Source organism: Bufo gargarizans, chromosome 6, assembly GCF_014858855.1.
Source record: "Bufo gargarizans isolate SCDJY-AF-19 chromosome 6, ASM1485885v1, whole genome shotgun sequence".
Classification (NCBI taxonomy): Eukaryota; Metazoa; Chordata; class Amphibia; order Anura; family Bufonidae; genus Bufo; species Bufo gargarizans.
The window spans coordinates 14773438-14798884 of NC_058085.1; the positions used below are offsets into that span (position 1 = coordinate 14773438).

General features: G+C 45.8%; 1 protein-coding gene across 3 annotated transcripts in view; it reads left to right on the forward strand.

The window, feature by feature from the left end:
* CA10 (carbonic anhydrase 10) overlaps positions 1 to 25447 on the forward strand; it is a 298935-nt gene that overhangs the window by 187044 nt on the left and 86444 nt on the right. For all 3 annotated transcript variants that reach the window (XM_044298107.1, XM_044298106.1, XM_044298108.1), the window contains one exon: positions 12313 to 12455. In XM_044298107.1, the coding sequence (XP_044154042.1) occupies positions 12313 to 12455 (143 nt within the window). The remainder of the gene's footprint in view (positions 1 to 12312; positions 12456 to 25447) is intronic.

Genomic DNA, 25447 nt, shown 5'->3' on the forward strand with positions numbered 1-25447 from the left:
TCAGCACATTGTTTGAAGAAGTGCCATGCCAGGGAACTCCTTGAAGCTGCCTTTGGGGTGCTCGGTCCAAGATGGCGGCGGTCAGTAGCAGGCGGAGTCTCTTGGCGGCGGGTGTTCTGCTTTTGCCCACTGCTCCCTCTTTTGCTACGCTGTTGGCTCGGTCTCACCACTGCCTCTTCCTCCGAACTGTGAAAGTCAGTGGCACGACCTTCATTCCATGTGGGGTCTAGGACCTCATCGTCCCCTGCATCGTCTTCCACCCAGTCTTGATCCCTGACCTCCTGTTCAGTCTGCACACTGCAGAAAGACGCAGCAGTTGGCACCTGTGTTTCGTCATCATCAGAGCCATGCTGAGGTGGTATTCCCATGTCCTCATCATCAGGAAACATAAGTGGTTGTGCGTCAGTGCATTCTATGTCTTTCACCGCTGGGGAAGGGCTAGGTGGATGCCCTTGGGAAACCCTGCCAGCGGAGACTTCAAACAGCATAAGAGACTGCTGCATAACTTGAGGCTGAGACAGTTTCCCTGGTATGCATGGGGGTGATGTGACAGACTGATGGGGTTGGTTTTCAGGCGCCATCTGTGCGCTTTCTGCAGAAGACTGGGTGGGAGATAATGTGAACGTGCTGGATCCACTGTCGGCCACCCAATTGACTAATGCCTGTACCTGCTCAGGCCTTACCATCCTTAGAACGGCATTGGGCCCCACCATATATCGCTGTAAATTCTGGCGGCTACTGGGACCTGAGGTAGTTGGTACACTAGGACGTGTGGATGTGGCAGAACGGCCACGTCCTCTCCCAGCACCAGAGGGTCCACTAACACCACCACGACCATGTCCACATCCGCGTCCCTTACTAGATGTTTTCCTCATTGTTATCGTTCACCACAACAACAAAAATATTATTTGGCCCAATGTATTGTATTCAAATTCAGCTGAATATAAATTTGAGGCCTAGTATTTAGGCGCTAGGTGACAGGTATGGGTTTACTGACAGAATTAGACTTGGAAATGCACAGTAGCGTGTGTGTGAAGTTATTCTGAATGACCCTATGTGCACCTTGAATATTATATACCCTTTTAGGGATAGATTTCAAATAGCTCTGATACAGCAGAAACCACTAAATTAGGAAATTGCTAAATTGGGAATTGTATTTCAACCCAGAACAAAAAATGTGCTTTGACAGACACTAAATAACTTGCCCAGCCACAACAGTACAGCAGTAACAACAGATTTAGCGGGATATAAATTTGAGGCCTAGTATTTAGGCGCTGGGTGACAGGTATAGATTTACTGACAGAATTAGACTTGGAAATGCACAGTAGCATGTGTGTGAAGTTATTCTGAATGACCCTATGTGCACCTTGAATATTATATACCCTTTTAGGGATAGATTTCAAATAGCTCTGATACAGCAGAAACCACAAAATTAGGAAATTGCTAAATTGGGAATTGGATTTCAACCCAGAACAAAAAATGTGCTTTGACGGACCATAAATAACTTGCCCAGCCACAACAGTACAGCAGTAACGACAGATTTAGCGGGATATAAATTTGAGGCCTAGTATTTAGGCGCTGGGTGACAGGTATAGATTTACTGACAGAATTAGACTTGGAAATGCACAGTAGCGTGTGTGTGAAGTTATTCAGAATGACCCTATCAGCACCTTGATTCTGATATACCCTTTTAGGGATGTATTTAAAGTAGGCCTGATACAGCAGAAACCACTAAATTAGGAAATTGCTAAATTGGGAATTGTATTTCAACCCAGAACAAAAACTGTGCTTTGACGGACACTAAATAACTTGCCCAGCCACAACAGTACAGCAGTAACGACAGATTTAGCTGGATATAAACTTGAGGCCTAGTATTTAGGCGCTGGGTGACAGGTATACGTTTACTGACAGAATTAGACTGGGATATGGCCAAAAAATAACCACACTATTGATGGTTAAATGCACTTGGTGTGACAGCTTGACCAACCACACTACTGAGGGTTAAATGCACTTGGTGACAGGCGCAGCTTGCCCCTGATGTAGTATATGGCGAAAAAAAAAACAGACTATTGCTGGTTAAATGCACTTGGTGTGACAGCTTGACCAACCACACTACTGAGGGTTAAATGCACTTGGTGACAGGCGCAGCTTGCCCCTGATGTAGTATATGGCCAAAAAATAAATAGACTATTGCTGGTTAAATGCACTTGGTGTGACAGCTTGACCAACCACACTACTGAGGGTTAAATGCACTTGGTGACAGGCGCAGCTTGCCCCTGATGTAGTATATGGCCAAAAAATAAACAGACTATAGCTGGTTAAATGCACTTGGTGTGACAGCTTCACCCTGATGTAGGCTTTAGCCAAAAAACAACCACACCATTGAGGGTTAAATGCACTTGTTGACAGGCGCAGCTTGCCCCTGCTGTAGTATATGGCCAAAAAATAAACAGACTATTGCTGGTTAAATGCACTTGGTGTGACAGCTTCACCCTGATGTAGGCTTTAGCCAAAAAACAACCACACCATTGAGGGTTAAATGCACTTGGTCGCAGCTTGTGCTGGCGCACCACAAGACACAAAATGGCCGCCGATCACCCCAGAAAAAAGTGACTGACAAACGGTCTGGGCAGCCTAAAAACAGTGAGCAATTGAGTATCAGCAGCTCAATGATCCACAGCTGCAGATCGATCACTGGATGGAGTCTTTTGGAGGAGTTAATCAGCCTAATCTCGCCCTACTGTCGCAGCTGCAACCTCTCCCTACACTAATCAGAGCAGAGTGACGGGCGGCGCTATGTGACTCCAGCTTAAATAGAGGCTGGGTCACATGGTGCTCTGGCCAATCACAGCCATGCCAATAGTAGGTATGGCTGTGACAGGCCTCTTGGGGCAAGTAGTATGACGCTTGTTGATTGGCTGCTTTGCAGCCTTTCAAAAAGCGCCAAGAAAGCGACGAACACCGAACCCGAACCCAGACTTTTACGAAAATGTCCGGGTTCGGGTTCGTGTCACTAATAAAGAGATGCTGTAACACAGGATCCACCATTCACAATATGTGATAGTCACAGCTATCCTTCTCCCCTTCCCTGCACATTTACCTCTACAGAGGTCCCAGAGCATGGCCAAAAACTCTGCCGTACAAGTCAAGGAGTCATGTTCAGACTACAGGTTCCCATGGCCCATGCGGCTGCTGTTATCCCTCATGCACGCGACCGTATGTATTTTGTGGTCCGCAAAAAATTGATCCGCAATAAATACGGATGACATCCGTGTGCATTCCGTATTTTGGGGAAGGGAACAGCTGGCCTCTAATAGAACAGTACTATCCTTGTCCGTAACACGGACAATAATAGGACATGTTCTATTTTTTGGCGGAACAGAAATACGGACATACGGAAACGGAATGCACACAGAGTAACTTTCATTTCTTTTGCGGACCCATTGAAATGAATGGTACCGTATACGGTCAACCAAAAAAAAAAAAAAGAACAGACACGGAAAGAAAATACGTTTGTGTGCATAAGGCCTAAAGCATATCTCTGAATAAAATGCCTGCCCTTGTAACATTGTATGGAACATAGAATCCAATCATCTACAATCATAAAACCTACAATCTGGTTTTAATTAGTAATATGTATATATATATATATATATATATATATGTTTTTGTGTGTGCACCGATTCTCTTTAAAGGATATTGTGACACCAAAAATGCTATCTGCCAATTAAAACCAGATGGCAACACATCACCATTTTTCTAATCTGTTTTTATTTTCTTGCCTTATCTATTCTTAACACCCTTTAGAAAGCATTAAGATGCTTTACAACAGCCCAATGGACCATAGACACAATGGTCAGGAGGGGACCTCACTGACTTGTATTGGAGAGTCTTCTAGGCTCTGTGACCTGTGCAGAGGTCATTGTACAAGGAGAGAATAGATAAGATGTGGCAATCCCCTCTTGTGAATGGTGGATCCTGTCTTATCTATACACATAGGTGATAACATTACAGGCAGGATTAGAATGACAGATAAGCAGGTAACTGGAGTAAAGTGATCACTACAGACCAAGAAGTGGCGCCTATTATTAGGCTTAGTGGCCAGTGCGAAAACTGCAGGATTTTATGGCTTTTTTTTTAAATATAGATATTGACATGGAAAATAAACAACACAATTCTTTTAAAATATGTTAAACATAAAAACATGATTTAAATAATAGGTCATTTGCTGATGACACATTCCCTTTAAGAAACAAATATGGTATGGATATTTAGAAACAATTCCTGGCTTCTATCACTTTAAAATGTATTTAAATAATTTTGAGCTTGGACGTTTCGAAGTTCCACTCCAAGGTTTCAACTCCAATGAAACCTCAATCAGCATAGTCGGTATTGAATCTATTAGAATGAGCAAGAGAGTTGAAAATTAATGTGTCACCAATTGTTCGGCTAAGACAGATCACTGTGAGAGTGAATATCAATGAGGAAAAAGTGAGAGTCGAAATGAACAGCTGCCAGACAGAGTGAAAAATTCCTTGCAATACAAGATTAGATGAGAAATAGAGGTGAGTCCTGTTCCTGAGATGAGTCAGGGACAGGACTCATCTCAGGTTAATTTGCATATGCATCAAATCGTTTTTTTGACACAATAAAAGCACACAGAGCTATGGGGACTGAGTATTGCAGATGTGCTAGCGGACATCTAGCAACCCATGTCCTCAGCTCTATACACAAAATCCTGGTGACAGGTTCCCTTTAATTCTGTGCTGTTGTAACTAAACATGGGAAAGACACATCTACTTCTACCACGGCAGGTAGTAAATGTATGCTCATAATCTAAACCAGGCATGCTCAACCTGCGGCCCTCCAGCTGTTGCAAAACTACAACTCCCATCATTCTCGGACAGCTAACATCTATCAGCCTACAGCAGGGCATGGTGGGAGTTGTAGTTTTACAACAGCTGGAGGGCCGCAGGTTGATCTAAAGAACAGCCATAGGATGAAAGTCAACCTTTGGTCTACAGCAGGGGAGCACAACCTGTGGCCAAGGAGTGGGGCCCCTTGACTCCTGTTTAGCGTCCACAAAGGAGTAGACTAGGTGAAAAGGTGACCAACTATGCATTATGTTCTCTCCATTGTAATTTATGAGTTGTTAAATGCTAGGCTATTCTAAATCAGAGTAGACGGTCTCCTCCTATCGGGAGTGCCAAATGGTGAAGGAGTCAGTGCCCATTCTCCTGACATTTGGGAGTCAGTGGAACCTACACCTATCAGACATTTATGGAATATATTTTCAATGTCTCAAAAAGTAATACCCCTTTAAATTTTATGGTGGCCCTTGTTTCAGTCGGCCAATATGGCCCTCAGATCAACCAAGGTTGTTTTCTCCTGGTCTACAGTAATCAGTGATTCCCCCATTCCAAGAAAAAATTCAAGAGGTTGCCCAGCCTTTAGTAATTGATGCCCTATCCTCATAATAGGCCATCACTAGTTCATCAGCAGGGGTCCAACACTGGGCATTCCCACCAATCAGCTATTTAATGTAGCTCCATCTCCAGGAGTTGGCGCCTTGTTACACAGCACTGTCAACATAGTAGTACAGCACTGCTCCCAATGGCAATGGAGTTACAAGGTGTCCTAAAGGTTGACCATCACATACTAAAGACTGGACAACGCCCTCAATGTTATTTCAATGGAGCAGGGAATAACTGTCAAACATCTGTTACCGTCTGTCTGTGGGCAGAGGCGGAGTTATAGAGGTTGTTGATGTAACAGTCGCACCAGGGCCCTAGTGACCCCAGTCACTGAAGGGTTCAAAGGTCCCCCTGTCACAAAAGAAGAGACCTATTGTAATGCCTATAGGTAGGGACAGACACGGATAATGAGCCCTGATCTAGAACCCAGCCTGCTTTCTCTATCTATTTGCAGTACAAGTCCTAGGTAGCAAGACTGCAAATGGTTGACAGTCCCTATACTACTAAGGTGCAGAGACAGACAAACACCAAGAGACAAAACAACACAAAAACAGGGTTGTACGTAAATGGGTCAGAACCAGACAGGCTATGCATTACCAAAACAAGAGACAGAGAGTGGTCAGAAGACAAGTCAAGATCAGAACGGACAACGCAGTACCAAATGAGAGACAGAGAGTGGTCAGAAGACAAGCCGGGGTCAGAGGAACAAGCAATCCATCAAGCACAGGAACCAGGAACACAGCTAGTGAGTCTGAGACTATCACTGGCAATGGTGTACGGCCAGGAAGGGGTTTAAATAGAGCACTGAGTTCCAGAATCAGAACCTGATGGGTCCATAACTGAGCACTCCATTAGTCAGAAACACTAGCAGATAGGAATAGAGCTGCTGAACAATCAGTTTATTGCTAATCTTCCCCAATACACACCTGCTGCAGGGAGAAACAGAGCACTGCATCCTGTTACTAAGGATGTGGTCACGTCAGCAGCGGGTGTGGCTTAGGCTACTTTCACACTTGTGTTCAGAGCGGATCCGTCTGGTGTCTGCACAGACGGATCCGCTCCTATAATGCAGACGATGGGATCCGTTCAGAATGGATCCGTCTGCATTATAGTTTAGAAAAGATTCTAAGTGTGAAAAGTTGCTCAGACGGATCCGTCCAGACTTTAAATTGAAAGTCAATGGGGGACGGATCCGTTAGAAAATTTAGCCAAATTGAGTCAACTTCAAACGGATCCGTCCCCATTGACTTACATTGTAAGTCTGGACGGATACGTTTGCCTCCGCACGGCCAGGCGGACACCCGAACGCTGCAAGCAGCGTTCGGGTGTCCGCCTGCTGAGCAGAGCGGAGGACAAACGATGCCAGACTGATGCATTCTGAGTGGATCCGCATGCACTCAGAATGCATTGGGGCAGTACAGATGCGTTCGGGGCCGCTTGCGAGAGCCTTCAAACGGAACTCACAAGCGGAACCCCGAACGCTAGTGGGAAAGTAGCTTTAGCTGTGCATCTCTCCCGGGCGCCACCCCGAACCCGGACATCTCAACACTGGAGCCTGGACAGGTGAATTTGTGACACCTATATAGGCCACATGGCAGTTGGGTATAATATTGTAAAGTAGTGGCGTGTCCACCATAGCATCCATTGGAAGACAGTGTTTCTTATAGTATTGACTGCACGCAACTTTTAATTTGACTTAAATTGTCAAATTTCATGTCAATCACAAAGACGTTGATGATCACTTTACAAGCATACTTTGGCCACAGTCTGTTTGACTGTGGAGATATTTTTCTGCATACAAAGTTATTCCCTATATAGCAACAACAAAAAGGTTCCCCTAAAATGGGATTATCCGATCTGATTAGCTACACTTCAAAGGGAGAATAAGATTGGTTGGCACATGCAAGGATTGAGCTAATGCTGCTAAATAAAAGGTAAAAAATGAGCATGGAAATTGGATATGAAATAAAATTTACTTCTTAGTAGCCTTTGATCAAATTTTAGGTCGACCTTATTCGAGTCAGTTCCTAGAGTTGAGTCTTTTGAGTATCTTGCATATGGAAACTTTTAAAGGGTATTCCTATTTCAGCTGATCAACATAATTAATTCACTCATGAAACATGAGTTTCATGATGAAACTTTCCAACACAGTTTCTGTATCCCATCTCCAGAACGGGGCCTCTGAAATTATGGGAGAGCATCCGTGCATGCACTGCCACCCTCAGTTCACCAACACGGGAGTTCCAGAAACTAGCACACAGGTGAATGGAGAGCTGACTGCAGCTTACTCTCCATTTACCGATAAGGGACTTTCAAAAATATTTTGTGATTTGTGATCTTCTTTCACAATATACAATGCTTGTTACCATGGTTACGACCATCGTGCAGCGGTGGCTGTGCTAACACACTATAGGAAAAAACACTAGCCTCTGTGCACTCCCACGGTCCTGGCCACCAGAAAGGCTGGCGCTTTTTTCTATAGTGTGCAAGCGCGACCGCCACTGATAGATTGCAGGGTGGTCGTAACCATGGAAATGAGCAGTGTATAATGTGATGGAAAAATGAATCCAGCCAGCAAAGGAGACAATATGGACAATCACAATACATTAGTAAGTGCCTTGTATTAACTTCCTCTAGATGATAAATGCTATTTGCTGAAGTGAGACAACCTCTTTAAGACTAGAGATTAGAGAATTTCTTAAAATTTTATTTGGGTCCGATTCAGTCAAATAGATCTTCTGATTCCACTCAGGTCCAAATAAATTGGAGCCGAAACTAAAGTTTTCTCATGGCCTCTCTCCTTCCTCTGATTATCCCAAACCAAATCACACAAAATTTGAGTTCATTAGAATCAGAACCTTTTGAAAATTTTGGGTTGAATTGCCAGATTTTAGAATTGATTTGCTTGTCTGTAATTATCACGTCATTCATAAACTACAATTTAACATTTTTAATTCCCTATATGATGAATGAAAACCAAGTAAAATGCATACCAGTAAATACCAACAGGTGGTTTTGAATTAGTGTGGCCTGTCAAGCGTTTTAGTAGCGAGCATATGGCTGCGTACTGAACTATTACTTCCATTAAAAATACTAAACAGCCTGATAGAACCTACAAATTCAAGTTGATCAAAACCTAGAGTTTTTTTCTTTTTACCCAAGCTAAGTCATTCTGTATTTTATAAAAACCTTTGAACCTCAACCCTAGTAAAGGGAACCTGTTGCCTCCTAAAAACATCCCAAGCTGGCAGCAGTACCTTAGAGTAGCCAGCAGCATGTTTGTAACGATCCTTTTCTTCCTGCAGGTAGTTAAGCAGAAGCTGTAAAAACGATCTTTAATCCCCTGCCTGGCGTGCTTCTCTAGTCAGGCTTGAAGTCACGGAGGCAGCGACGTCCTTGCTTCAAATCACTGTAACCACGCCTCCTTGCCTGTCCCTTCGCTGTGATTGACAGTGCTTATGCAAGACAGTTCGGCTGGCTTTGCCGAAAAGGCCCGGGTGTCAGTCACAGCGAAGGCAGAGAGTTCCATAGTCTCACTGCTCTTACCGTAAAGAATCCTTTTCTATATTTGTGTATAAACCTTCTTTCCTCCAGACGCAGAGGATGTCCCCTCATCACAGTCACAGTCCTGGAGATAAATAGATGATGGGATAGATCTCTGTACTGACCCCTGATATATTTATACATAGTTATGAGATCTTCCCTCAGTAGTCTTTTTTCTAAAGTGAATAACCCTAATTTTGATAATCTTTCAGGGTACTGTAGTTGCCCCATTCCAGTTATTACTTTAGTTGCCCTCCTCTGGACCCTTCCCAGCTCTGCTATGTCTGCCTTGTTCACAGAAGCCCAGATCAGAGTTCTGCAGACAGGTCTGCAGCATATCAGAGTCACTTTGGCGCAGCTTTAAGTCTTCCATCACTCTGAATCTCAGTCAGAATTGAAACCATTGACACCTTTATGTACACGTTGCGTTGGTGATGGAAATCGGTGGCATTAATGTACCAAAATCACTGCACAATACCAAAGGGATTTGGAAGAGCAGCAGACTGCTAGTTCATCATTCTTATGCCATACAGCCCTGTAGCTCACATAGAACCAGCCCTGTGCCTCACATAGAACCAGCCCTGTACCTCACATACAACCAGCCCCGTACCTCACATACAACCAACCCCATGCCTCACATACAACCAGCCCCGTACATCACAGAGAACCAGCCCTGTACCTCACAGAGAACCAGCTCTGTACCTCACATAGAACCAGCCCTGTACCTCACATAGAACCAGCCCTGTGCCTCACATAGAACCAGCCCTGTGCCTCACATACGACCAGCCCTGTAGCTCACATACAACCAGCCCTGTACCTCATATAGAACCAGCTCTGTACCTCACATAGAACCAGCCCTGTACCTCACATAGAACCAGCCCTGTGCCTCACATAGAACCAGCCCTGTACCTCACATAGAACCAGCCCTGTACCTCACAAAGAACCAGCCCTGTACCTCACATAGAACCAGCCATGTGCCTTACATAGAACTAGCCCTGTACATCACTAAGAACCAGCCCTGTACCTCACATACAACCAGCCCTGTACCTCACATACAACCAGTCCTGTGCCTCACATAGAACCAGCCCTGTGCCTCACAGAGAACCAGCCCTGTACCTCACATAGAACCAGCCCTGTACCTCACATAGAACCAGCCCTGTACCTCACATACAACCAGACCTGTACCTCACATAGAACCAGCCCTGTACCTCACATACAATCAGCCCTGTACCTCACATACAATCAGCCCTGTACCTCACATAGAACCAGCCCTGTACCTCACATAGAACCAGCCCTGTACCTCACAGAGAACCAGCCCTGTACCTCACATAGAACCAGCCCTGTACCTCACATAGAACCAGCCCTGTACCTCACATAGAACCAGTCCTGTGCCTCACTGAGAACCAGTCCTGTACCTCACAGAGAACCAGCCCCTACCTCACAGAGAACCAGCCCCGTACCTCACAGAGAACCAGCCCTGTACCTCACAGAGAACCAGCCCTGTACCTCACATGCAACCAGCCCTGTACCTCACATACAACCAGCCCTGTGCCTCACATACAACCAGCCCTGTACCTCACATAGAACCAGCCCTGTGCCTCACATAGAACCAGCCCTGTGCCTCACATAGAACCAGTCCTGTGCCTCACATAGAACCAGACCTGTACCTCACATACAACCAGCCCTGTACCTCACATAGAACCAGCCCTGTACCTCACATAGAACCAGCCCTGTGCCTCACATAGAACCAGTCCTGTGCCTCACATAGAACCAGACCTGTACCTCACATACAACCAGCCCTGTACCTCACATAGAACCAGCCCTGTACCTCACATAGAACCAACCCTGTACCTCACATAGAACCAGCCCTGTACCTCACATAGAACCAGCCCTGTGCCTCACATAGAACCAGTCCTGTACCTCACATAGAACCAGTCCTGTACCTCACATAGAACCAGCCCTGTACCACACATAGAACCAGTCCCTGTACCTCACATAGAACCAGCCTTGTAGCTCACATACAACCAGCCCTGTACCTCACATACAACCAGCCCTGTGCCTCACATAGAACCAGCCCCGTACCTCACATAGATCCAGAAATCTCCACATTCATTGATACAGTTGCTCTGCTAGATTTAGATTGACCTGGCAGTACAGGGGGCTTGTCCTGTTTCAGGGGACATGTCCTTTCTGCAGCAGCTCTTTCCCTGTGACTCACAGCTTCTAACAGTAGATCTAGCTGGTGGCAGTTAAGGCTACATTCACACTAGCGGTTTTTGCGGATCCGTCATGGATCTGCAAAAAGGCTTCTGTTGCAATAATACTGCATGCATCCATCATGAACGGATCCGATTGTATTATGTCTTCTATAGCTATGGCGGATCTGTCTTGAACAACATTGAAAGTCAAGGGGGGCAGTTTTCTATTGTGCCAGATTGTGTCAGAGAAAACGGATCCGTCCCCATTGACTTACATTGTGTGTCAGGATCTATTTGGATCTGCTTCGTCAGGAGGACACCAAAACTCTGCAGGCAGCATACGCCATACAGATGCCTTTTATTGAATTTTTAATTTCATACAGTTATGAAAGTGTTCAGATTCAGGTGCTGTCTTGAAAAATGTTAAAGAGTACCTTTCACCTGGAAAAAAAACATTGTGAACTAAGTATCCTGACATATACAGCGGCGCCCGGGGATCTCACTGCACTTACTATTATCCCCGGGCACCGCTCTGTTCTCCCGTTATGTCCTCCGGTATCTTCGCTCAGTAGGTTATAGTAGGCGGAGACTTAGGACTCTTGGTTATAGTAGGCGGAGTCTGCCCTTGTTCTGCTGGGCATCTCCTCCTCCTAGGCTGTAGCGCTGGCCAATCGCAGCGCAGAGCTCACAGCCTGGGAGAAAAAAAACTCCTAGGCTGTGAGCTCTGCGCTGTGATTGGCCAGCGCTACAGCCTAGAAGGAGGAGACACCCAGCAGAACAAGGGCAGACTTCGCCTACTATAACCAAGAGTCCTAAGTCTCCGCCTACTATAACCTACTGAGCGAAGATACGGGAGGACACAACGGGAGAACGGAGCGACACCCAGTGAGTAAGTGCAGTGAGATCCCTGGGCGCCGCTGTATATGTCAGGATACTTAGTTCACAATGTTTTTCCAGGTGAAAGGTCCTCTTTAAATATTTTTCATGGGACAGCAGCTTTAAGCTAAGATTTTTTGATATCATGTAACTAGCTGATTGTGTTGTGTTCACAGATTACCAAATGCTCATATAAGTCGCAATATTTTTTTCCGTTGCAGTGCCTTCTTTTTGGGGATTGGTAAATTCAGCCTGGAATCTGTGTGCAGTTGGTAAGAGACAGTCACCTGTCAACATAGAAACCAGCCATATGATATTTGATCCTTTCCTAACATCGCTACGTATAAACACAGGTGGACGGAAGGTGAGGAATTATTTTATTCTGATCAGTTGTATAGAAAAACACATTATGGGGGGGATTTATCAAACTGGTGTAAAGTAGAACTGGCTTAGTTGCCCATAGCACCCAATCAGATTCCACCTTTTATTTTCTAGAGGAGCTCTGAAGAATGAAAGGTGGAATCTTTTTGGTTACTATGGGCAACTAAGCCAGTTCTCCTTTATGCCAGTTTGATAAATTTCCCCCATAATGTGATAGATGGTGTTCAAAACTCTGCACATCATATGCAAATGTTTTAAATGTATGCAAATGTGTTAAATTAATATCTATTATTTATTAATTCCTATTCATAGATAAATCCAACATTGAATGATATTCATTTTATGTCTACACTACTATGCTGACTAATAAATGTATTGGAATAGGGGTTGGAGCTTCATTTTTCTGATACAAAGCCTCATCTCCAGCTTCTCTTCATATAGCTGCGTGGCTGTGGGTGTGGAACCACTGTGTCAACCAACAAATTTGACTTTTGGGGCATTATCCTGGCAGTCCCTTGGTTTTCACCCTTTAACCCCTGTACAAGGATCCTGACTTCACTGCAGGGTAACCACCAGGCTACTACCTTCTAGAGAATTCTCTGTATAGTTGACAGCTGAGCTACAGGGGTCAGAGACACCAGTACAGAGGACTGCAGGATCAGCCAAAACTGTAGTTAGGGACAGGCTGAGGTCAGGGCAGACAGAGTATAAGCAATCCAATACAGGGTCTTAAGTCAGGGAAGGCAGCGAAGAGTCAATATGGAGGTCAGGCAGCGGAGGGTCACACTTCAGGAGAAGAAAGTCTGTCCACAGGCAGAAAACTGAATAGCACACCTTAGCAGGATACTAGCAAGCTAGACAACCCATTTCTCAGGCACCCTTCCACAGGGGGAAGGTGCTGGAGCATATTAGGGTGCTTGTGCTGACCCATGTGCCGGATGTAGTGGGTACGTGTGCCTTATGGGCAAAAAGAGTGAGGTCTTACTGGCGATCAGGCTACACCCTGCATGGAGGGACAGAGCAACCTTCATGGCCAGGGTGACCGGCAAGAAGAGGGAAGGTGATGGGTTCACAATGCTGGACTCAGAAACCCAGGGCAGTTGAGTCCACCAGTGGCAGCCATGAGCCACCATAATAATAATGGGCTTGTCCAGCTTTGGGACTTTTTAACTGTGGGCAGCACTCACCTGTTTCCTGCTCCTCTGTTCTGAATCCCTTCACTGGTCTTACAGTCCCCAGGCAGACACCTGTCTAATGTGCTGCTCTAGCCATAGACTGGACTGGTCACCGAGTGGCAAATTATATGGCAGTGATATTTTGTTTGGGGAAATGTCACTGCTGAGACCAGTCATTGGAGAAGCGGTGCACGAGAACCAGTCCTTCCAGAAGCTTACAGAATGGGGACTGGAAGATAAGTAAAGGGAACCAAGAAGCTGATGGGGAGCTCCTGCCACAGTTAGAAAAAGCTTAACATTAAACCTGTGTACAGTTCATTGGATTTTAAAGTGTTGTCTAATCATGAACCCAGAGAAAAGCTGAATTTGCTCGGGGAAGCTGTAGCTAGTAAGGCATATCCCCCACAACTGCCAATGCAGGAGGGAATGTAATATTGCATGGCAGCCATTTGGATGACTTACTGTCGATATCATTCAAGAATGGCTTGACTCTTCTAGAAGGAGGGCCACTTCTATAGTGCTGCTCTCTATTCTGGCTCACAGGATAGGGTTTCCGAGTGGGGGACTCTCATCTATGTAATCCATGTTCCTTAGTAAGATATATGGACAGAAGTTGCCTTAAAGACCATCTGTCAGCAGATTTGTACCTATGACACTGTCTGACCAGTTACATGTGCGCTTGGCATCTGAAGGCATCTTTGTTGGTCCCATGTTCATATGTGCCTTCGGCAGATAGTTCTTTCATAGAATTGTGACCAACTCCCTCTGATGGTGAGGAGAGACTTTCCAGAGGGATGTACCAGGTGCTACCTCAAGTGTGGACCCATTGGACTGACCTCCAGGTGACTCAATACACCCAGTGGATGCTGGGAGGCCAAAGGCTGATCAGACAGAGGAGTAGTCAGTGTACGAAGGCAGAAGTCAGGCAGCAGTCAGGCAAAGTCCATAAACGTAGATCAGGGTCAGGGCAGGCGGCAATCGGGCAAAGTCCGTAATCCGAAGGCTGATACACAGAATGACAAGAACCAACAGAATACCTTAGCTCAAACAGGAAACTAGACTAGCTAGGAACCTAAGTTGCTCTGGTGCCTTCCTGTAGAAGAAGGAACCTTTAACCACCTCAGCTCCCCTAGCTTAAACCCCCTTAATGACCAGACCACTTTTTACAATTCTGCACTACAATACTTTCACGGTTTATTGCTCGGTCATACAACTTACCACCCAAAGGAATTTTGCCTACTTTTCTTCTCACTAATAGAGCTTTCATTTGGTGGTATTTCATTGCTGCTGACATTTTTACTTTTTTTGTTATTAATCGAAATTTACCGATTTTCTTTTTGCAAAAAAATGACATTTTTCCCTTTCAGTTGTAAAATTTTTCAAATAAAACTACATTTCTATATAAATTTTTCTCTAAATTTATTGTTATACATGTCTTTGATAAAAAAAAATGCAATAAGTGTATATTTATTGATTTGCGCAAAAGTTATAGCGTTTACGAACTATGGTACAAAAATGTGAATTTCCGTATTTTGAAGCAGTTCTGACTTTCTGAGCACCTGTCATGTTTCCTGAGGTTCTACAATGCCCAGACAGTAGAAACACCCCACAAATGACCCCATTTCGGAAAGTAGACACCCTAAGGTATTCGCTGATGGGCATAGTGAGTTCATGGAAGTTTTTATTTTTTGTCACAAGTTAGCGGAAAATTATGATTTTTTTTTTTTCTTACAAAGTCTTATATTCCACTAACTTGTGACAAAAAATAAAAACTTCCATGAACTCACTATGCCCATCACAAAATACCTTGGGGTCTCTTCTTTCCAAAATGGGGTCACTTGTGGGGTATTTATACTGCCCTAGCATTTTAGGCGCCCTAATGCGTGAGAAGTAGTTTGAAATCCAAATGTGTAAAAAATGCCCTGTGAAATCCTAAAGGTGCTCTTTAGAATTTGGGTCCCTTTGCCCACCTAGGCTGCAAAAAAGTGTCACACATGTGGTATCGCCGTACTCAGAAGAAGTAGGGTAATGTGTTTTGGGGTGTATTTTTACATATACCCATGCTGGGTGAGAGATATATCTCTAAAAGTCAGTTTCCCATTTTTTTATACAAACTTGTCATTTTAGACAGATAATTTCTCTCACCCAGCATGGGTATATGTAAAAAGACACCCCAAAACACATTGCAGCGCCGCATACACTGACTTTTGTGTAATCTGACAGCAGCGTAATGCTTCTGTCAGAATGCACATCAGTGCTGCAGCTGGTTCATCGGTTGGTCCACCTAGAAGGTATAAAAAAAAAAAAAACGCAACGCAATAAATGTATTAACATGAACTTTATAATAACATTTGAACAAAACATTAACTTTTATAAACTTTTTTGAACTTTTGGAACAGAACATTAACTTTTTTTCTTACCGGTGATTTTTTTTTGTTTTGCTTTTTTTACCCTTTTTATAGGACAAACCTCTCCTTCCTCATGGGACAATGTGCAAAGCGCAAATCGCCCAGAGATGTGGTGAAGTACATTATGCACTTTGTCCCAGGTGAAAGAAGAGGTTTGCAGCTCTCTGTGTGAAAGGGCCCTAAGAGCCCTGTGTGCCAGTTCTGTGAGATGCAATCCCTATGCTAATAGTGTACCTGTGTGTGGTACTTCCGGAAACACTCCCCTAAGCATAGGGCAGGGTGGTCAGGGTAGTTAGGAGAGAAATAGCGGGTGTCACACCTTATTCCACTCATGCTACAGACCCGACATCTTTTTCGGGGTGGCGCTTGGGTTGAGGTACCAGAAACGACATTGGGGAAATGTCGCTCGTGTAGACGGCTCACTACACTGGTGGATGGGGCCACGGAACCTCCTGGATACAGGAGGTTCTCGATGATCTCTTCCTGAAATTTGAGGAAGGATCCTGTTCTCCCAGCCTTACTGTAGAGAACAAAACTATTGTACATAGCCAATTGAATTAAATATACAGACACCTTCTTATACCAGCGTCTGGTGCGGCTGGACACTAAATAAGGAGCCAACATCTGGTCATTAAAGTCCACCCCTCCCATGAGCAAATTATAGTCGTGGACCGAGAGGGGCTTTTCAATGACACTGGTTGCTCATTCAATTTGTATTGTCGTGTCTGCGTGAATGGAGGAGAGCATGTAAACGTCATGCTTGTCTCTCCATTTCACCGTGAGCAGTTCTTCGTTACACAAGGCAGCCCTCTCCCCCCTTGCAAGACAGGTGGTAACGAGCCGTTGGGGGAAGCCCCGGCGACTAGGTCGCGCGGTGCCACATTAGCCAATCTGTTCTAAAAACAAATGCCTGAAGAGAGGCACACTTGTGTAAAAATTGTCCACATAAAGATGGTACCCCTTGCCAAATAAGGGTGACACCAAGTCCCAGACTGTCTTCCCAAACCGAACCGATCCGATTTGAGCTGTCTCAACCCGAACTCCAGACTGGGCGGTGAAAGGGGGAACTACTGGTGCGGCTGAAGTTGGGGGCTGCCAATCAGGGTTTGCCAGCACCTCAGGGCATCTAGGGTCTCTATGGGCCTGTCTGTGCGGTGGCTGCGACGGGGGAACTACTGCCCGCGCCACCATACCAGCTTCAACTGCCCTTCTGGTGCTCGCCACTTCACCATGTTGTACGGCAGTGCTGGTACTAGGTCCAGGATGGGCTGCGCTGCTGGTGTATGCCTCACCACGTAATCCGCCAGCGCCAGCCCCACTCTGCTGCCCTTGAAGCGGATTCTGCGCAACCTGTGGTCTAGCAACACGGGGCCGGGTACGCCTGGTGGTATCAGGGACCTCAACCTCATCGTCCGAACTTTGGGTCAGACTGTCACTGGATTCGTCAGATGAGGTTTTACCATTCCTCATCAGACTGGGTCAGAAGCCTGTAGGCCTCTTCAGAAGAATACCCCTTATTTGCCATTTGGTCAGCTAAATTTAGGGGGTATTCCCTGAGACTACCCAAGAAAAAAAGCTAGCCTGTCTTACAAATGGGAGGCTAGCGAAGTACCGGAAGCCGCTGTGATTGATAAAAAATATCAAAACAGATTTTTTTTATCGCCGCAGTGCTTGTAAAGTTGTGCAGTGAGAAAAAATAAATAAAAAATTTGTCACTGCGGTGGGGCGGGCGTGGGTGAACGCACGTGTGGGCGAGCGATCAGGCCTGATCGAGCAAACACTGCGTTTTGGGTGGAGGGCGAGCTAAGGTGACACTAATACTATTATAGATCTGACTGTGATCAGTACCAATGCTGATTAGCAATATTTTTATCAGCGAATCCGTGACTGCGGTGCGGTGGGCTGGGAGCTAACCGATGCTAACTACCTAACAAAGGGGCCTAAACTATCCTAAAACCTAACCGTCAATACTAGTGAAAAAAAAAAGTGACAGTTTACACAGATCACTTTTTTCCCTTCCACTAGTGATTGACAGGGGTGATCAAGGGGTTAATTGGGGTGATGGGGGGGTGATCTGGGGGCTAAGTGTAGTGTTTGCTGTGTACTTACAGTAATGTGTGCTCCTCTGCTGGGACCAACCGACGAAAAGGACCAGCAGAAGAGCACAGAAGCCATTTAACACCTTATATTTATAAATATAAAGTGTTATATGGCTTCTGATTAGGTTTTTTGAAAATCACCAGCCTGCCAGCGATAATCATTGGCTGGCAGGCTGACGACGAAATACTACGTGAACTTTTGCCGGCCCGCAATGCGCATGCGCGGGCTGGCTGTGTGCGTGATCTCGCGCCTCGCGAGATGACGCACAAATGCGTGGCCGAGGAATGAATCTACCACCTCCGGACCACGATCCTGCGTTAGGCGGTCCGGAGGCGGTTAAATAACTCCTGCAGACCATCCATAGGCAGGGGAAGATAGAGGGCGTACACAGGCTGCCTCACAAAGGGAGGAGAGATACGCCCACACACACCCTAAATACACACAAGAAACTCTGAGCCAGATTGCAAGCTCTGCTCAGAGCTAGGAGGGAAATCCTGGTGGCAGGAATGCAAATCACAGCTAAGAACCCCACTGCCCGTGCCTGTTAGCACGGCGCGCAGCAGTGAGGAGGAGTGAAGAAGCCCAGCGCCCATACCTGCATGTGGGGACAGAATCACAGGTATGGGGAGCTGGGCTAACACTGTGAAGGTTCCCATTCATCCAGATCATGGTACATTACTAGCAATAGGTCAGAGCAGCTGGACTTGCTGTATTTTTTTTTATTTTTTATTTTTTTCTTGAAGACATTTCACTAGTCATCCAACTGACTTTCTCAATTAGAATGGCTTGTACAAGAAATCTCCGGCATTAAATTCTGGTGCTTCATGTTAAAGATGTTAAATGCATTTGGATGACTGAATCTATTCTGTGTTATTAAGCTGCCTTGGGAGAGGTGTTAGAACAGCATTGTGAGTGACAGACAATAGCTGTCATTTGGTTCAAGACAGTTGTGAAAGAAGCTATGTATGGTATATTGGAGATACCAAGCTTACAGTGCTGTTCTAACACCTTTACTGAGGCAGTTTAATGATATTTAATAGCTGCAGTCATGACAGTGCAGTTACCTCCTTGAATGAAACACGAATCACCAGTATTTAAAGGGAGTCTGTCAGCAGATTTACCCCTTTTTAACAGTTGCCATTATGCTGTAGCCGCAAAACAGACGATTAACACGGTACCTTTAAACGCTTTGGTGGACTTTTAAATCTGCAAAAAACGAACTTTGATGAGGGCTCGCAAGTGCCCAGGGCGGAGTCCACCGTGTTGGAGCCCAGGCAGCTCTGCCTCTTCGGCTCTTATCCCCGCCCAGCCTCCTCCTCTGCTCGCCTATCTGTTGTCTCTCCCCCTCAGCGAGATCCCGCGCCGACGCGATGACTTCCTTGGCCGGGGCATGCGCATAAGTGCAACATGATGCGCTGTCAGAAGTTCCGACAGCGGATCTGGAGACTACGGAGTGCAGGGAACGCTCCTCTGATTGACTCTGGGCATCAGCCATAGTCTAATACCGTTGTTGGGTTGCCTGGCAGAAAAGGTTAGAGCCTTTAATGCCAGAGATTTCTCCTACAAGCCATTGTGGGGGCACCACAGGGAACTGTGCTGGCACCATTCCTCTTCACCCTCTACACTGCAGACTTTTCCATGAACTCCCCAGGCTGCCACCTACAGAAGTTCTCTGATGACTCTGCCATAGTCGGCTTTATCACAGGTGATGACGACTCAGAGTACAAACAGGGTACACAGGATTTTGTGGACTGGTGTCAGCGGAACCAGCTCCAGATCAACGCGGGCAAAACCAAAGAGCTGGTGGTGGATTTCCGCAGACACAGGCCCTCTGCTTTGGTTCCGGTGAACATACAGGGAACGGACATTGAGGGGGTGGACTCTTATAAGTACCTGGGTGTTCACCTAAACAACAAATTGGACTGGAGCCATAACACTGATGCTTTTTTCAAAAAGTGTCAGAGCAGACTCTATCTGTTGAGGAGACTGAGGTCCTTTGGAGTGCAGGGGACGCTCGCTCCTAAAGACCTTCTTTGACTCAGTGGTGGCATCAGCCATATTCTATGATGTGGTTTGTTGGGGGAGCAGCTTATCTGTGGCTGAGAGACAGAGATTAGATAAGCTCATTAAGGAGGCCAGCTCTGTCCTAGGTTGTCCCCTTGATCTAGTGCAGGAGGTGGGTCACAGAAGAACTCTAGAAAAATGTACATCACTGTTAGACAATGTCTCCCACCCCATGCACAAAGCTGTTGTGGAGCTAGAGAGCTCCTTCAGTGACAGACTGCTGCATCCTAGGTGCACAAAGGAACATTATCGGAGGTCCTTCTTCCAGCAGCGGTTAGGATTTATAACCACCACTGTTCCCAGAAACCCAGTAGTGAATTTTTTAAGTAAATTCTGTGTTATGTTTTTCTTGTATTTTACTCTTTAATTTCTAATTACTCTTATTTTTGCTCCTGTTGTGAATGTGATTGCTGCTGTTATGCCAAAATGTCCCCACTGAGGGACAATAAAGGGATTTTTTTCTTCTTCTTCTTCTTCTTCTTCTTCTTCATTCTAACCTCTTTCCACACTATTACACTATTACAAATACTTTGCGATCTATAAATACATAAAAAAAATCATCGTAAGTAAACATTCCCTAAAGCAAATACCAAAAATAAACAAGTAAAAATAAAATAAAAAAGGCTAAAAATGTTAATATATATATATATATATATTTTAACTAAATCACATTTAATTAAACTTGCAACAACACATAAAGCATATAGATAGTATATATCACCATCCTTATCCTTACCAGTAAAATTAAGTACTAATTTTAAAGGGCTTCTGTCACCCCACAAAAGTCATATATATTTTTTTTTGATAGTTACATTACTTATAGCGCGATATAGGAGAATATAATCTTGTCACTTACTTTCATGCGGCCGTTTCTTTAGAAAGCGAAGTTTTATAATATGTAAATCCGGTCTCTACCAGCAAGTAGGGCGTCTACTTGCTGGTAGCCGCAGCAGAAAACCGCCCCCTCGCCGTGTTGATTGACAGGGCCAGCCGTGATCTCCTCCTCCGGCCGGCCCTGTCAGTATTTCAAAAATCGCGCTGCCTCTGTTCATTCGGCGCAGGAGCTCTGAGATGAGGAGGCTGGTCTCCTCAGAACTCCCTCAGTGCGCCTGCGCCGATGACATCACCGAAAGAGAAGACGTCATCGGCGCAGGCGCACTGAGGGAGTTCTGAGGAGACGAGCCTCCTCATCTCAGAGCGCCTGCGCCGAATGAACAGAGGCGCGCGATTTTTTAAATACTGACAGGGCCGGCCGGAGGAGGAGATCGCGGCTGGCCCTGTCAATCAACACGGCGAGGGGGCGGTTTTCTGCTGCGGCTACCAGCAAGTAGACGCCCTACTTGCTGGTAGAGACCGGATTTACATATTATAAAACTTCGTTTTCTAAAGAAACGGCCGCATGAAAGTAAGTGACAAGATTATATTCTCCTATATCGCGCTATAAGTAATGTAACTATCCCAAAAAAAAATAATGACTTTTGTGGGGTGACAGAAGCCCTTTAACCACTCCAGGACCGCCGTACGCAGGATTGCGTCCTGCCGGCGGCCCTGCTCTTCTGGGTGGACGCATATACGCGTCCTCCCGCGAGAGCCGAGATTTCCTGTGAACGCGCGCACACAGGCGCGCGCGCTCACAGGAACGGAAGGTAAGCGAGTGGATCTCCAGCATGCCAGCGGCGATCGCTCGCTGGCAGGCTGGAGATCCGAATTTTTTAACCCCTAACAGGTATATTAGACGCTGTTTTGATAACAGCGTCTAATATACCTCCTACCTGGTCCTCTGGTGGTCCCTTTTGTTAGGATCGACCACCAGAGGACACAGGTAGGTCAGTAAAGTCGCACCAAACACTACACTACACTACACCCCCCCCCGTCACTTATTAACCCTTTATGAACCCCTGATCACCCATGATCACCCCATATAAACTCCCTGATCACCCCCCTGTCATTGATCACCCCCCTGTCATTGATCACCCCCCTGTCAGGCTCCGTTCAGACGTCCGTATGATTTTTACGGATCCACGGATACATGGATCGGATCCGCAAAACACATGCGGACGTCTGAATGGAGCCTTACAGGGGGGTGATCAATGACAGGCGAGTGATCACGCATATACACTCCCTGATCACCCCCTGTCATTGATCACCCCCCTGTCATTGATCACCCCCCTGTAAGGCTCCATTCATACATCCGCATGTGTTTTGCGGATCCGATCCATGTATCCATGGATCCGTAAAAATCATACGGACGTCTGAATGGAGCCTTACAGGGGGGTGATCACCCATATACACTCCCTGATCACCCCCTGTCATTGATCACCCCCCTGTAAGGCTCCATTCAGAAGTCTGCATGATTTTTACGGATCCACGGATACATGGATCGGATCCGCAAAACACATGCGGACGTCTGAATGGAGCCTTACAGGGGGGTGATCAATGACAGGCGGGTGATCACGCATATACACTCCCTGATCACCCCCTGTCATTGATCACCCCCTGTCATTGATCACCCCCCTGTCATTGATCACCCCCCTGTAAGGCTCCATTCAGACGTCCGCATGTGTTTTGCGGATCCGATCCATGGATCCGTAAAAATCATACGGACGTCTGAATGGAGCCTTACAGGGGGGGTGATCAGTGACAGGGGGGTGATCACCCTGATCACCCCCTGTCATTGATAACCCCCCTGTAAGGCTCCTATTCAGACGTCCGCATGGGTTTTGCGGATCCGATCCATGTATCCATGGATCCGTAAAAATCATATGGACGTCTGAATGGAGCCTTACAGGGGGGGTGATCAGTGACAGGGGGGTGATCACCCTGATCACCCCCTGTCATTGATAACCCCCCTGTAAGGCTCCATTCAGACGTCCGCATGTGTTTTGCGGATCCGATCCATGGATCCATGGATCCGTAAAAATCATACGGACATCTGAATGGAGCCTTACAGGGGGGGTGATCAGTGACAGGGGGGTGATTACCCTGATCACCCCCTGTCATTGATAACCCCCCTGTAAGGCTCCATTCAGACGTCCGCATGTGTTTTGCGGATCCGATCCATGTATCCATGGATCCGTAAAAATCATACGGACGTCTGAATGGAGCCTTACAGGGGGGTGATCAATGACAGGGGGGTGATCACCCATATACACTCCCTGATCACCCCCTGTCATTGATCACCCCCCTGTAAGGCTCCATTCAGACGTCCGCATGATTTTTACGGATCCATGGATACATGGATCGGATCCGCAAAACACATGCGGACGTCTGAATGGAGCCTTACAGGGGGGGGTGATCAATGACAGGCGGGTGATCACGCATATACACTCCCTGATCACCCCCTGTCATTGATCACCCCCCTGTCATTGATCACCCCCCTGTAAGGCTCCATTCAGACGTCCGCATGTGTTTTGCGGATCCGATCCATGGATCCGTAAAAATCATACGGACGTCTGAATGGAGCCTTACCAGGGGGGTGATCAATGACAGGGGGGTGATCAAGGAGTCTATATGGGTGATCACCCCCCTGTCATTGATCACCCCCCCCCCCCCCCTGTAAGGCTCCATTCAGACATTTTTTTGGCCCAAGTTAGCGGAAATTTTTTGTTTGTTTTCGTTTTTGTTTTTTCTTACAAAGTCTCATATTCCACTAACTTGTGTCAAAAAATAAAATCTCACATGAACTCACCATACCCCTCACGGAATCCAAATGCGTAAACATTTTTTGACATTTATATTCCAGACTTCTTCTCACGCTTTAGGGCCCCTAAAAAGCCAGGGCAGTATAAATACCCCACATGTGACCCCATTTCGGAAAGAAGATACAAGGTATTCCGTGAGGGGCATATTGAGTCCATGAAAGATTGAAATTTTTGTCCTAAGTTAGAGGAAAGTGAGACATTGTGAGAAAAAAACAAAAAAAATCGCTAACTTATGCAAAAAAAAAATAATTTCTATGAACTCGCCAGGCCCCTCATTGAATACCTTGGGGTGTCTTCTTTCCAAAGTGGGGTCACATGTGGGGTATTTATACTGCCCTGGCAATTTAGGGACCCGAAAGTGTGAGAAGAAGTCTGGGATCCAAATGTCTAAAAATGCCCTCCTAAAAGGAATTTGGGCACCTTTGCGCATCTAGGCTGCAAAAAAGTGTCACACATCTGGTATCGCCGTACTCAGGAGAAGTTGGGCAATGTGTTTTGGGGTGTCATTTTACATATACCCATGCTGGGTGAGAAAAATATCTTGGTCAAATGCCAACTTTGTATAAAAAAATGGGAAAAGTTATCTTTTGCCAAGATATTTCTCTCACCCAGCATGGTTATATGTGAAATGACACCCCAAAACACATTCCCCAACTTCTCCTGAGTACGGCGATACCACATGTGTGACACTTTTTTGCAGCCAAGGTGGGCAAAGGGGCACATATTCCAAAGTGCACCTTTCGGATTTCGCAGGCCATTTTTTACACATTTTAATTGCAAAGTACTTCTCACACATTTGGGCCCCTAAATTGCCAGGGCAGTATAACTACGCCACAAGTGACCCCATTTTGGAATGAAGACACCCCAAGGTATTCCGTGAGGGGCACGGCGAGTTCCTAGAATTTTTTATTTTTTGTCACAAGTTAGCGGAAAATGATGATTTTTCTTTTTTTTTCTTTTTTCCTTACAAAGTCTCATATTCCACTAACTTGCGACAAAAAATAAAAAATTCTAGGAACTCGCCATGCCCCTCACGGAATACCTTGGGGTGTCTTCTTTCCAAAATGGGGTCACTTGTGGGGTAGTTATACTGCTCTGGCAATTTAGGGGCCCAAATGTGTGAGAAGAACTTTGCAATCAAAATGTGTAAAAAATGGCCTGCGAAATCCGAAAGGTGCACTTTGGAATATGTGCCCCTTTGCCCACCTTGGCTGCAAAAAAGTGTGACACATCTGGTATCGCCGTACTCAGGAGAAGTTGGGGAATGTGTTTTGGGGTGTCATTTTACATATACCCATGCTGGGTGAGAAAAATATCTTGGTCAAATGCCAACTTTGTATAAAAAAATTGGAAAAGTTGTCTTTTGCCAAGATATTTCTCTCACTCAGCATGGGTATATGTAAAATGACACCCCAAAACACATTCCCCAACTTCTCCTGAGTACGGCGATACCAGATGTGTCACACTTTTTTGCAGCCTAGGTGGGCAAAGGGGCACATATTCCAAAGTGCACCTTTCGGATTTCAC